Source organism: Macaca nemestrina, chromosome 4 (assembly GCF_043159975.1).
Source record: "Macaca nemestrina isolate mMacNem1 chromosome 4, mMacNem.hap1, whole genome shotgun sequence".
In the NCBI taxonomy this organism is placed as follows: Eukaryota; Metazoa; Chordata; class Mammalia; order Primates; family Cercopithecidae; genus Macaca; species Macaca nemestrina.
Window position 1 is genome coordinate 179,401,551 of NC_092128.1, and position 13,598 is coordinate 179,415,148.

The 13,598-nt window shown below is 47.4% G+C and overlaps 1 protein-coding gene across 4 annotated transcripts in view; it reads left to right on the forward strand.

Annotated features, from left to right (window-relative positions):
• The first annotated feature begins 5,444 nt into the window (after nucleotides 1–5,444).
• LOC105472661 (chromatin assembly factor 1 subunit B) overlaps nucleotides 5,445–13,598 on the forward strand; it is a 31,054-nt gene continuing 22,900 nt past the window's right edge. For 2 of the 4 annotated variants that reach the window (XM_011726121.3, XM_011726124.3), the window contains exons 1-4: nucleotides 6,113–6,188; nucleotides 6,794–6,993; nucleotides 8,301–8,433; nucleotides 12,602–12,719. In XM_011726121.3, the coding sequence (XP_011724423.1) occupies nucleotides 6,868–6,993; nucleotides 8,301–8,433; nucleotides 12,602–12,719 (377 nt within the window). In that variant the 5' untranslated portion in view covers nucleotides 6,113–6,188; nucleotides 6,794–6,867. Of the gene's footprint in view, nucleotides 5,612–6,112; nucleotides 6,189–6,529; nucleotides 6,667–6,793; nucleotides 6,994–8,300; nucleotides 8,434–12,601; nucleotides 12,720–13,598 lie in introns of those variants that run through there. The other 2 variants (XM_011726123.3, XM_011726122.3) reach the window with 2 other exon arrangements.

A 13,598-nucleotide genomic window follows, 5' to 3' on the forward strand; every position in this document is an offset into this window, starting at 1 on the left:
TCACAGCTCACAAAGTGAATGCTATTAATACCTGATTGGTGTAGAGGAAAAAATAAATGTGTTGCTTTTTAGAATTGTTTCTTGATCACAGTTAATTTTCATATACTAGCCTGTAGGAAGAAAGTCTCGTTAAGAGTTAAGAAACCTTTTAGAGCCACAATTTGAGAGTCATCAGGACCCAATATCTTGGTAACAAGACAATAAATTTAAATTTGAATATAAAGGATTTTTACCCCAACCTGGCTAACAATATTTAGGTTATGTATGTGCTTGATATGTGAATATCTAGAATTTGGCTGTAGTTTTGTGTTTTTTTTGTGGGGTATTTTTTTTTTTTCTTGGAGACAAAGTATCACTCTGTTGCCCAGGCTGGAGTGCAGTGGCATGATCACAGTTCACTGCAGCCTCGACCTCTCAGGCTCAAGTGATCCTCCCACCTCAGCCCTTATGAGTAGCAGGAACTACAGGCACATGCCACTGCACCCAGCTAATTTTTGAATATTTTGTAGAGACGGTTTGCCATGTTGCCTAGGCTGCTGCAACTTCTAGCCTGAAGCAATCTGCCTGCCTTGGCCTCCCAAAATGCTGGGATTACAGGCGTGAGACACCATGCCCAGCTGGCTGTATTTTCATAATAAAATGTAATGGTGTTTTATATTCACAAAGGAGTCAAGTCTTCCTAATCTCCCATGGGGTTCCTTTTGGAAATGAGGCCCTTGGTTTGTGCTGTGATCTGAACCAAGACTCAAGGTAATTTGAGTATATAATTTTTTTTTTTCCTAGGCAATTGTCCCTTGTTTTGTGACTCCCTTGGTGGGAATCCCTCTCAAAATGTGATATTCATGGAGGCAATTGAGGTACCAGCAAGCTTGTCCAACCCACCTTGCTTAGTTGTTTTGTTTTGGGTTTTTTTTTTTCCCCAGGCTGGTCTCAAGAAATTCTGGGCTCAAGGGATCTGCTCACTGTGGCCTCCCAAAGTGTTGGGATTACAAGTGTGAACCACTGCTTCCGGCCTTAAAAAATACATATTTTTGAGACAGGCTCTTGCTTTGTCATCCAGGCTGGAGTAGCAGTGGCGCGATCACGGCTCACTACAGTCGTAACCTCCCAGGCTCAGGTGATCCTCCCACCTCAGCCTCCTGAGTAGCCAGGATCACAGGCAGACGCCACTATGCCCAGCTAATTGTTGTATTTTTTTGTAGAGACAGATTGTTGCCTTGTTGCCCAGGCTGGTCTCAAACTCCTGGGCTCAAGCGATGCACTTCCCCCACCTCTTAATCTCTCAAAGTGCGGGGATTACAGGAATGAGCCCTAATTTATGGTTTTGTTTTTTTTGTTGTTGTTTTTCTGTACTCTGTATACTCCAGGGTATTTCAGATGTAAGGTATTTCAATACATCTAATAAATTTCCTTGTCTAGACTTGGTGACAGCCATTTCTCCAAGAGCTCTGCTTCGTTTTGTGGGAAATGCTATTTGAAGACCATAATCTAGGCACAGATATAGTCATTGTTTTTAGTTAGGCCATTTCTTTTTCTTTTTCTTTTTTTTATTCTTTTTTGCTTTTTTTTTTTTTTTTTTTTTTTAGACAAGGTCTTGCTCTGTTGTCCAGGCTGGAGTACAATGGCATAATCATAGCTCACTACAGCCTCAAACTCCTGGGCTCAAGTGCTCCACCTTCCTCAGCCTCCCAAGTACCTGGGACTATAGGTGCGTCCCACCATGCCTGGCTGATTTGTTTTTTTTTTTTTCTAGATACAGGGTCTTGCTTACATTGCTCACGCTGGTCTTGAACTCCTGGGCTGCTTCAGCCTCCCAAAGTGTTGGTATTACAGGCATAAGTCACTGTGCCTGGCCTAGTTTGGGCATTTCTAGGCCTTTTTAGTGGACTGAACTAAAAGAGACTATAGTCTCTTTTGCTGAAAATCTTGGTTCCTAACCACATAATTATTTGCTCTTCCCAATGTATACATAAATACATATGTATGCATATATGTAACAATACCAGTATTTTCTAGCCATAGTATGACTGGAGGTAAATTTTCTTTGGGGTAGTATAAAATTTCTGTGTTTGCCAATCACTTGAAATAACTCCTTGTGTGCATCACAATGTTTCTTCATCCATGTTGCTGCCTGTGTCAGTGTAGAGTTCTCCAGAAAAACAGAGCCAATATGATAGATGCAAGAGATTGATCAGGAGGAGTGGCTTAAGTGGTTATGGAGGCTGAGAGGTCCCATGATCTACTGTCTGCAAGATGGAGACCCGAGGAAGCCAGTGGCATAACAGTCCCACTCCTAAGCCCTGAGAACCAGGGACACCAATGGCGTACGTCCTGGAGTCGAAAGGCCTGAAAACCAGGAGCTCTGACATCTGATGGTGGAAGATGGATGTCCCCAACTCAAGAAGAGACAAAATTCGCCCTTCCTCCACTTTTTGTTCTTTTCCGACTCAACAGGTTAGATGATGCTCCAGATACTGCCCAGGTTGGTGAGGGCAGATCTTCTGTACTCAGTCTACTGATTCAAATGCTAAAGTCTTCCAGAAACACCCTCATAGTCAGAAATAATGTTGACCACCTCTCGGGTATGTCTTAGCCTGGGCAAACTGACACATAAAATTAACTATCACAGTCAGTATTTCTTTTGGATTACTGAGTAGAATGCTGTGGTATGAATATGGCACAGTCTGATTACCTTTTCTCCTGTGGGTGGACATTTGGTGTCTTTCCAGTTTGGGGCTATTATGAATAATGATTCTTGTACGAGTTTGCTTTTGTTTTCCTGATACATATGCCAAGGAGTGGAATTGCTGAGTCATGGGGTAGGCATATCATTACCTTTATTAGACACTGCTGAACAGTTTTCTAAAGTATTTACATCAGTTTATACTTCTACCAGTAGTGTGCCAGAGGTCCTGTTGTTGCCATTCTCCTGTACTGATTTCTGTCATTTCTTCTATTTTTCTTTTTTTCTTTTTTGAGACTGAGTCTCTTTCTATCACCCAGACTGGAGTGCAGTGGCATGATCTTGGCTCACTGCAACCTCCGCCTCCTGGGTTCAAGTGATTCTAGTGCCTCAGCCTCCCAAGTAGCTGGGATTACAGGCGCCGCCACCATGCCTATTATTATTATTATTATTATTATTATTTTGAGATGGAGTTCTGCTCTTGTCGCCCAGGCTGGAGTGCAATGCGCAATCTCGGCTCACTGCAATCTCCGCCTCCCAGGTTCAAACGATTCTCTGGCCTCAGCCTCCTAAGTAGCTGGGATTACAGGCGCCTGCCACTGCGCCCGACCTATTTTTTGCATTTTTAGTAGAGATGGGGTTTCACTATGTTGGTCAAGCTGGTCTCGAATTCCTGACGTCAAGTGATCCACCCACTTCAGCCTCCCAGAGTGGTGGAATTACAGGCATGAGCCACCACGCTTGGCTTCTCCCTATTTTTCTTATTCTGATATTTCCTCAACATTTTTTTCCAACCCTTTACTGAACTTTTTATTTCTGTTATCAAAATTTTTTTTTTTTTTTTTTTTTTTTTTTTTTTTTTTTTTGAGATAGAGTCTCACTCTGTCGCCCAGGCTGGAGAGCAGTGGTGCGATCTCAGCTCACTGCAACCTCCGCCTCCCGGCTTCCAGCGATTCTCTTGCCTCAGCCTCCCGAGTAGCTGGAATTACAGGCACACACCACCACTCTGGATAGTTTTTGTATTTTTAGTAGAGAAGGGGTTTTGCCATGTTGGCCAGGTTGGTCTGGAACTCCTAGCCTCAAGCAGTCTGCCTGCTTTGGCCTCCCAAAGTGTTGGGATTACAGATGTGAGCCACCATGCCTGGCTCAGATTTTGATTTTAGAATGTACACACTTACAAATGGAAATTAAAGTGTGTTGAGAAGTTTTTTTCGAAGCTGAGTTAAGAGTTAGTGCTTTTATATCAATTTTCATTATTAAAAAGTTCTCAGGAACCAAATAACATTGGTCCCCTTAAATTGAGGCAGTTCTGCCCAAAATGGATGCTTGGGGCCCAAGCTGAAGGCCAGTGGTTGTTGAGGAATCTAGTTAGAATTGCGTTAGAGGAATTCCTTTCTTTTTCTTTTTCTTTTTTTTTTTTTTTTGAGATGGAGTCTAGCTCTGTCGCCCAGGCTGGAGCGCAGGGGCACCATCTCAGCTCACTGCAAGCTCTGCCTCCCAGGTTCACACCATTCTCCTGCCTCAGCCTCCCCAGTAGCTGGGACTACAGGTGCCCGCCACCACGCCCGGCTAATTTTTTGTATTTTCAGTAGAGACAGGGTTTCACCGTGTTAGCCAGGATGGTCTTGATCTGCTGACCTCGTGATCCACCTGCCTTGGCCTAAAGTGCTGGGATTACAGGCGTGAGCCACCGCCCCCGGCAGGAATTCTTTAGTCCAACATTTGTGGTGCAAACTTTGAGGTTTTGCGCAAATAACTTCTTTCTTTCTTTCTTTCTTTTTTTTTTTTTTTTTTTTTTTTGAGACGTAGTCTTGCTCTGTGCCCCAGGCTGGAGTGCAGTGGCGCGATCTCGGCTCACTGCAAGCTCCGCCCCCCTGGGTTCACGCCATTCTCCTGCCTCAGCCTCCCGAGTAGCTGGGACTACAGGCGCTCGCCACCTCGCCCGGCTAATTTTCTTGTATTTTTAGTAGAGACGGGGTTTCACCGTGTTAGCCAGGATGGTCTCGATCTCCTGACCTCGTGATCCGCCCGTCTCGGCCTCCCAAAGTGCTGGGATTACAGGCTTGTGCCACCGCGCCCAGCCTCTTTCTTTTTTTTTTTGAGAAAATATTTGAGATAGCCCAGGGCCTCTCTCTGGAGCCGCATCCCCTGCCCGTGTTGGCTTATCAAGTTGGCACTGAAGTTGGATCTCTAAAATGTTCACCAAGAAAGCCAACTCCTTCGTGTACTTTCAGTACTTAAAGCATGTGTTTTTATCTTTTAAATCCACGTTCAGCGTCGTGACACTTCAAGAGGTGGGCAGATTATTCGTTTGTGAATGAACAGCATTTATGAGAAATTTGGAGAAATTTGATGTTGAAGAGACACGAAGAATCCCGAGCTTTCCAAAACAGACTGAATGAAAATGCAAGCTCCTGGAGCAGGGGCCTCTGCTGGATGTTCGGAATCATGGGGCTGGTAGGGCCAGGAGTCTGTACTTTCATAACGGCCAAATTATCTAAAGTATATAGTCATTCCCAGTCCAAACTCTGTATGGAGAGAAAAAAATCTAAAAATGGCATATTCGGATTATGTTATTCTAGCTTCCTGTAGAAATCAGGCTTCAAGGAGCATACAGCCATTCTTATCAACATGAGACACTGATTTTTAGGCAATATCTGTACCTTTCATAAAGCTGGCTAAAAGCATCAGCCAGTATTTATATAAGAATCCATGTCTGTTCTTTTTTTCCAAAAATCCTAGAGCAGTTGGTTCCTCAGATAAACCTGTGTGTTTCTTTTATCCAGTAAAAGCAGCGCATCCAGAGGTACTTGTTTCCTGGCCTTCTGCGAAGCCCACAGATAAATTAGGTCTCATCTGGAAACGTCCCATTTCAAAAGGCCTGCGGTATCTGTGCCTACCGATCAATTTACCGCCTCACTTTAAAATGTGAGTCTCTTCTTAGAAAGGATTTATAACTGCGTCTACTATAATAATAAAATGTAAGCAACCTTGCGCTAGGTACTGAAGAATTTCATAGCTTTGAACTCTCCAAAATGTTCTAGAAGCCAATATAGAAACCCAGAGATCTCAGTTTTTGTTTGCAGAAGGGACAGGAGAACCGGTCGTGTTCGCCCTCCCAAGTGCACAGCGCCAGCATAAGGTCTGTCTAACACACAGCCCAGGCTCTGTAAACGTTTGCTAAAAGAACGAATCAACAAGGAATAAATAATGGATAATAATAATAAACAATAGTGAATCCATTCTTCCTGCAGTCGTGGGTCTGGCGGGAATAAATTCCGGCCCGGATTCCGACCCCAGGACCAGACCCGGACTCGCCTCGGCGCCTAGGAGGGGGCGGGGCTTCCCTGGGGTACCGCCCACGTCGGGCGGGACCTGAGAGGCGCTTGAGGGGCGGGGCGTCCATGAGGTCCCACCCATGCGGGGGGCGGGGCCTGCGGCGCGCGGGAAGCGGCGCGCACTGCGCGGGATGTGACGGCGCCTCTGACCGTCCGGGTTCCTGCAGGTACGGCTTCTCGGGGCTGGCCCGGGCGGCTCCGCGGCTCTTTTGGTCGGGTCGATCTGGGGCCAGAGGCCCTCGCCCAGGGCCTGGGGCCCGGGATAGCTCCGGAGGGCGCGCGTTCGGGCGGCGGGGCCCCGTCCACCCCCGGCCCCGCGCGGCCTCCTCCCGGCGGCCTCCGTCCCAGCTTCCCGGGCCCAGCGCCCGGTCCCTGGGAAAGGCGGGGTTCTGCTCTCGCCCCGCCGCCCCGGTCCCCTACCCCGTTTGCCCCCCTCTTCCGGGAGGCCCCTCCCGGGGCGGGCCCCTACCTGGGCTCTCAGGGCGCGCCCCTAGACCCTACTAAGCGGGGACAGGCCGTGCAGATGGCCGGGGCCCCTAGGTAGCCTCTACCTGGATGTTTGGTTTTGCTTTTCTGGACGTAGCGGCGTATCATAAACTTGTGGATGTCAGGACCCAGCGAAGCATTTTAGGTGGAGCTAGCAAGGTGTTCTTGTCAGATGGCAACGTTAACATCCTTTCCCAATGCAGTGTGCATTTTAAATGGCTCCTGCCCTATTCAGCGCTCAGTAACCCTTCGCTGCTGCTAACACTGTTGTTTAATCCATCACCAGCATTTTGCAGCTTTCCTCCGTCTTGAAGTAGAACGGTGCCCGAGAAACGTTTTGCCCCTTCAAGACTCAGGAGGATGAAAGTCATCACTTGTGAAATAGCCTGGCACAACAAGGAGCCCGTGTACAGCCTGGACTTCCAGCATGGGGCGGCCGGGAGGATCCACAGACTAGCGTCTGCGGGCGTGGACACCGCTGTCAGGGTAAACTGGGGCAGAGATAGCCATCTGGGAACACTGCTTGAAGCAATAGTTTTCATTCTTTTATTTAAAACCAATGTCGGCTGGGCGCGGTGGCTCACGCTTGCAATCCCAGTGCTTTGGGAGGCTGAGGTAAGAGGATCACTTAAGTCCAGGAGTTCGAGACCAGCCTGGGCAACATAGCCAGAAATGAAAAAGTAGCAGGACGTGGCGGTGTGCAGCTGTAGGCCCAGCTACTTGGGAGGTTGAGGTGAGAGGATCGCTTGAGCCTTGGAGTTTGAAGCGAGCAACCATCACTCCACTGCACTCTAGCCTGGGTGACACAGCCAGACCCTTCTCTTAAGTAAATGAATGAATGAATTGAACATATGTCAACAAATTCAAACTACTCTGTCATCTAGCCCAGAATGCTAAATTTCCAGGGCCTGCGGTGAACAATGAAAGCAAAAGAGAGCTGCTTTTTTTTTTTTTTTTTTTTTGAGATGGAGTCTTGCTCTGTTGCCCAGGCGGGAGTGCAGTGGTGCAATCTCGACTTACTGCAACCTCTGCCTCCCAGGTTCAAGCTATTCTCTTGCCTCAGCCTCCCAAGTAACTGGGACTACAGCCACTCATTACCACACCCGGCTAATTTTTGTATAAAGTAGAGATGGGGTTTCACCATGTTGGCCAGGCTGGGCTCGAACTCCTGACCTCAGGTAATCCACCCACCTTGGCCTCCCAAAGTGCTGGGATTACAGGCCTGAGCCACCATGCCCTGGCTCTGCTTTCTTATTTGATTCATTTTCCCTAGATTATTGTAACTGGACGTTCATTGTTTTGGGATTCTGATCCTGGTTCCTATTGGGTAACAAGTTGCTCTAGAAAGAAGGCGGAGGGGAACAGTAGACATTTATGTTTTAGATAGGGATTTCTTTCTGAAAATAAGCATAGTTTTTTTTTTTTTTTTTTTTTGAGACAGGGTCTTACTGTGTCGCCCAGGCTGGAATGCAGTGGCCTGATCTCGGCTCACTGCAGCCCTGACCTCCAGGGCTCAAGTGATCCTCCCACCTCAGCCTCCCGGGTAACTGGAACTACAGGCATGTGTCATCACACTTGGCTAATTTTTAAAATTTTCTGTAGAGACCAGGTCTCACTATGTTTCCAGGCTGGTCTTGAACTCCTGGCCTCAAGTGATTTACCCACCTTGGCCTCCTAAACTGCTAGGATTACAGTTGTGAGCCACCGCACCCAGCCCATAGTATTGTTTTAATACAAACAGTATAATATGTGCCCATTCTATGTTTTTCAAATGAATGTTTTGGTATTGACAGATCTGGAAGGTAGAAAAGGGACCAGATGGAAAAGCCATAGTGGAATTTTTGTCCAATCTTGCTCGTCATACCAAAGCTGTCAATGTCGTGCGTTTTTCTCCAACTGGGGAAATTTTAGCATCGGGAGGAGATGGTGAGTATTGCTGTTCTTCAGAGATTCTTTAGGAACCAGATAGATACCTGTGTGTCTCGTGTCAGATAGTGAGATTTGAGCTGAATATGCTTTTTTAGGAGGGGTGGGATAGAGTGTTGCTCTTATTCCCCAGGCTAGAGTGCAGTGGTGCAATCTCGACTCACTGCAACCTCCGCCTCCCGGGTTCGGGCGATTCTCCTGCCTCAGCCTCCCGAGTAGCTGGGATTATAGGCACCTGCCACCACGCCCGGCTAATTTTTTTTTTTTTGTATTTTTAGTAGAGATGGGGTTTCATCATGTTGGCCAGGCTGATCTCGAACTCCTGACCTCAGGTGATCCACCTGCCTCGGCCTCCCAAATTGCTGGGATTACAGGCATGAGCCACCGGGCCTGGCCTGGATATGCTTTTTATTTCAGATATGGCCGACCTTCTCAATCTGTCATTTAGGTAGTTCAGTAAAATAATGTTCTAGGGAGTGCGGTAGAATCGGAGAGGGAGGACAGCAAGATGACACTGGGAACACCTGTTTGAAAACAGCTGCTTTCCTGCTAGCTCCCACTGGGCTCTTCCGAGACAAGATGGAGAGGCACTTACCTTTCCATCACATCCCAAGTAAGGCGGCTGTTCTGGTTTTGATTGTTAGTTTAATATCTGTGGTGATCAGAGTCAGTTCAGTGTCTCTGTATAATTAATTAATTGGCTTTAGGACTGCATTATTAATTAACTGGCTTTGGGAGTTTTTTTTTTTTTTAAACCAGTCATCTTTTATTTGGGTTTTTTTTTTTTTTTTTTTTTGAGAGAGTCTCACTCTGTCACCCAGGATAGAGTGCAGTGCCACGATCTTGGCTTACTGAAACCTCCGCCTCCCGGGTTCAAGCGATTCTCCTGCCTCAGCCTCCCAAGTAGCTGGGATTACAGGCACCTGCCACCACCCCGGGCTAATTTTTGTATTTTTAGTAGAGATGGGGTTTTGCCATGTCGGCCAGGCTGGTCTTGAACTCCTGAGCTCAGGCAATCTGCCTGCCTCGGCCTCCCAAAGTGCTAGGATTACAGGCGTGAGCCACCGTGCCTGGGCTATTTGGGCATGAATTCTAAAGTGGGATATGAAAGAATTCAGCAATGGCCAAGTTCCTCATGGAGGGGTGCCATGCTCAGAAGCGCAGCATGCCTCCCACTGGCCCCTCTTCAATGGGCTCTGAGTAGCTGCTGGTGTTTGATCTCCCTGTAAGAAAACTAGTAGCTGAAAAGCACATAAGCTGCCAGCACTGTGGAAAGCCCCGCGATGCTCCCCTTCCCCACAGTGACATACTTGTTGTAATACCCATAGTAGCCTCTGAAACGCTCCAGCAGTGCCCGTTGGGGTAAGATCCCACATCGGTACCCAGCTTGGCAGCTCCTCTGGTCTGACATCCATGCATTTTCTCCCATTCCCTGCTGTGCCTGATGCTGTTTTGGAGTCCTGGTGTCTGCAGTGCCGGGCTGCTGGAGGGTGCTGGGGAGGGAGCATACCGGGAGTGTCGTTAATGAATGGTCTTGTGATTTGTGCTTACTTGTTTGGTGGGAATAAATTGATTCTTGTTTTCTGCCTGTGCTTAAATGGGATAAAACTATATGGAAAAAGTAAACCAGGCTGGGTGCGGTCGCTCACACTTGTTATAACCCCAGCACTTTGGGAGACCGAGGCAGGTGGATCACTGGGGTCAGGAGTTGGAGACCAGCCTGGCCAATATAGTGAGACCTTGTCTGTACTAAAAATACAAAAATTAGCTGGGCATGGTGGTGCACTCCTATAATCTTAGCTACCCGGGAGGCTGAGGCAGAGAATCGCTGGAACCTGGGAGGTGGAGTTTGCACTGAGCCAAGATAGGATCATTGCACTCCAGCCTGGGCAACAGAATGAGACTCTGTCTCAAAAAAAAACAAAAAGTAAACCTTCCTTTTTACCATACTTTGAAACAATCTAGAAACTATTACAAAATAAAACAGAAATCTAAAGTTTTATTTTTGCAGAAGGAGGAAAAGAGACCTGGTTGAGTTCAGTGCCATGATGCCCAGAGCGCATGACGGGTGTGTGTGTGTGTGTGTGTGTGTGTGTGTGTGTGCACGCATGCACGCATGCTGATTTGTAGAGGGAAAGGTGGGGAGTAGGAGCGTCACATGACGGGTGTGTGTGTGTGTGTGTGTGTGTGTGTGTGCACGCATGCACGCATGCTGATTTGTAGAGGGAAAGGTGGGGAGTAGGAGCGTCACATGACGGGTGTGTGTGTGTGTGTGTGTGTGTGTGTGTGCACGCATGCACGCATGCTGATTTGTAGAGGGAAAGGTGGGGAGTAGGAGCGTCACCAAGGAGGAAAAGAGACCTGGTTGAGTTCAGTGCCATGATGCCCAGAGCGCATGACGGGTGTGTGTGTGTGTGTGTGTGTGTGTGTGTGTGTGTGTGTACGCATGCACGCATGCTGATTTGTAGAGGGAAAGGTGGGGAGCAGGAGCGTCACCTAGGGGTGGCTGCCTGCTGTTTGCCCTGAGGTTGCACATGGCAGCCCCCATTTTCCAGAGTCCCTTGGCCTTGGAGGCCCAGAAACCTGCTGTTGTCAGCACACAGAGAGTGTTCATCCATCAGGGCCAATGGCATCTTAACCAAGCTCCCAGACTAATGTGTGCAACCAGGATTCCGGTTAATTTAGCATGGGAATGCAGGCTGGGTGCGGTGGCTCACGCCTATAATCCCAGCACTTTGGGAGGCTCAGGTGGGCAGATCACCTGAGGTCAGAAGTTCGAGACCAGCCTGACTAACATGGAGGAACCTCGTCTCCACTAAAAATACAAAATTAGCTGGGTGTGGTGGTGCATGCCTGTAGTCCCAGCTATTCAGGAGGCTGAGACAGGAGAATCGCTTGAACCTGGGAGGCGAAGGTGGCGGTGAGCTGAGATTGTGCCATTGCACTCCAGCCTGGGCAACAAGTGTGAAACTCCATCTCAAAAAAAAAAAAAAAGGAATGGGAATGCGCATGTCCTCACATTCATTCACTCTCCTGCTGTGCACATTTCTAAAGGAAGCCAAGGGATGGTCAGAAGGTTATGTGGTAATCGTGGAGTCAGAATGTGGAGAGTCATCGGACTCAGACAATGGGTGACCTCAGGCTAAAGTACCTGATATGTCTATAATGATTAATAGCTGACACTTCCATGTGGCTTACTGTTTGCCAGCCGTTGTGTTGTAAGTGTGTTATACACATTGACCAATTTAATCCTCACAACAGCCTGTGAGGTAGATATATTGTTTTCCCCATTTTTGAGACAGGGTCTTGCTCTGTCACTCAGGCTAGAGCACAGTGGCAAGATCAGGACTCACTGCAGCCTCTACCTCCCGGACTCAAGTGATCCTCCCACCTCAGCCTCCTGTGTAGTGGGACCACAGGTGTGTGCCGCCACACCTGGCTAATGTTTTTGGTTTTTAGTAGAGACAAGGTCTTGCTGTCTTGCCCAGGCTGGTCTTGAGCTCCTGGGCTAAAACAACCCTTCCGTCTCAGCCTCCCAAAGTGCTGGCATTACAGGCGTGAGCCACCCCACCCTGCCTATTGTCCCCATTTACAGGTGAGGAAACTGAGACATCAAGATGCTCAGTGACTTGCTGAAGGTTTCTCAGCAGGAACATTTGCCAACCCCTGCACTAGGGGTTCTTTGCTGTTTTGTTTTTCTGTTCGGCTATTTATAGATTATGCCTTCAGTTTTGTTAATGTAGCCAGTGTCATTTTGCAGTGGCATTTTGCTGGCCTAGGACCCTTCTGTTTAAGGTGATTTTGTATAGCTCTGATCTATTATGAATTTGATTTTGGAGTTTTAGCTGAGAAGGCAAACCTACTTTCCCTGTTGAAATGCTTGGAAGTAAATCATCGTGGCCATGGTGTCCACTGAACAACATAAATGTTGTTTTAATGCCCTAAAAATCCTGATGTGCGGCTCATTCTTTTGTATTTTTAGTAGAGACAGTTATCCAGGATGGTCCCGGGAGGCGGAGGTTGCAGTGAGCCAAGATCGCGCCACTGCACTCCAGCCTGGGCGACAGAGCGAGACTCCGTCTCAAAAATAAATACATACATAAATAAAAATCCTGACATGAAGGAGTGTGGGTGAGGCATGGATCACTGTAATTGAATCGCCCCGCAGATGCCGTCATCCTGTTGTGGAAGGTGAATGATAACAAGGAGCCGGAGCAGATCGCTTTTCAGGATGAGGACGAGGCCCAGCTGAACAAGGAGAACTGGACAGTTGTGAAGACTCTGCGGTAACTTGGGAGGGACCCTGGCAGTGATCTCTCTTTACTCTGAGCGCATTAAATGGAATATACATTTTGACTTTTTTTGGGTGTGTTTCTTTTGAGATAGGGTCTCATTGTCACCCAGGCTGGAGTGCTGTACTGTGATCACAGTACCCTGCAGCCTTGACTTCCCGGGCTCAAGTGATCCTCTCACCTCCCAAATAGCTGGGACTACAGGCACATGCCACCACACCCTGCTAATTTTTACATATTTTGTAGAGACGGGGTCTCACTATGTTGCCCAGGCTGGTCTAATTTGGAAGTTTTATTTATGTGAAACAGTCCTAAGACAATAGTTTTAAAGGATGAAAGCATAATTAAAATGGATTTTCTTAGTTTCTCCTATGAATTTTTCTCAGTAAAAAGGATTCAATTTTAAAGATACAGCTATCCTTTTTTTTTTTTTTTTAAGATGGAGTTTCGCTCTTGTTGCTGAGGCTGGTCTCAAACTCCTGACCTCAGGTGATCCACCCACCTCAGCCTCCCAAAGTGCTGGGATTACAGGCGTGAGCCACCACGCCTGGCGAGATACAGTGATCCTTGAAAGTAGTTTTTTATAGTTAATATAGTGCCAGTGGAAATTTTGGAATCTCATTTTATGCATAGTTCTGGAGCTTGCCCTTATATTTTTGATAACTTGTCCTTTTTTGAGTTAATAATTGTTTTTTGTTTTGTTTTGTTTTTTAGATGGAGTCTCACTCTGTCGTGTGGGCTGGAGTGCAGTGGCATGATCTCAGCTCACTGCAGTCTCCACCTCCTGGTTTCAGGGGATTCTCCTGCCTTAGCCCCCAAGTAGCAGGGACTACTACAGGTGTGCGCCACCATGCCTGGCTTTTTTTTTGGCTA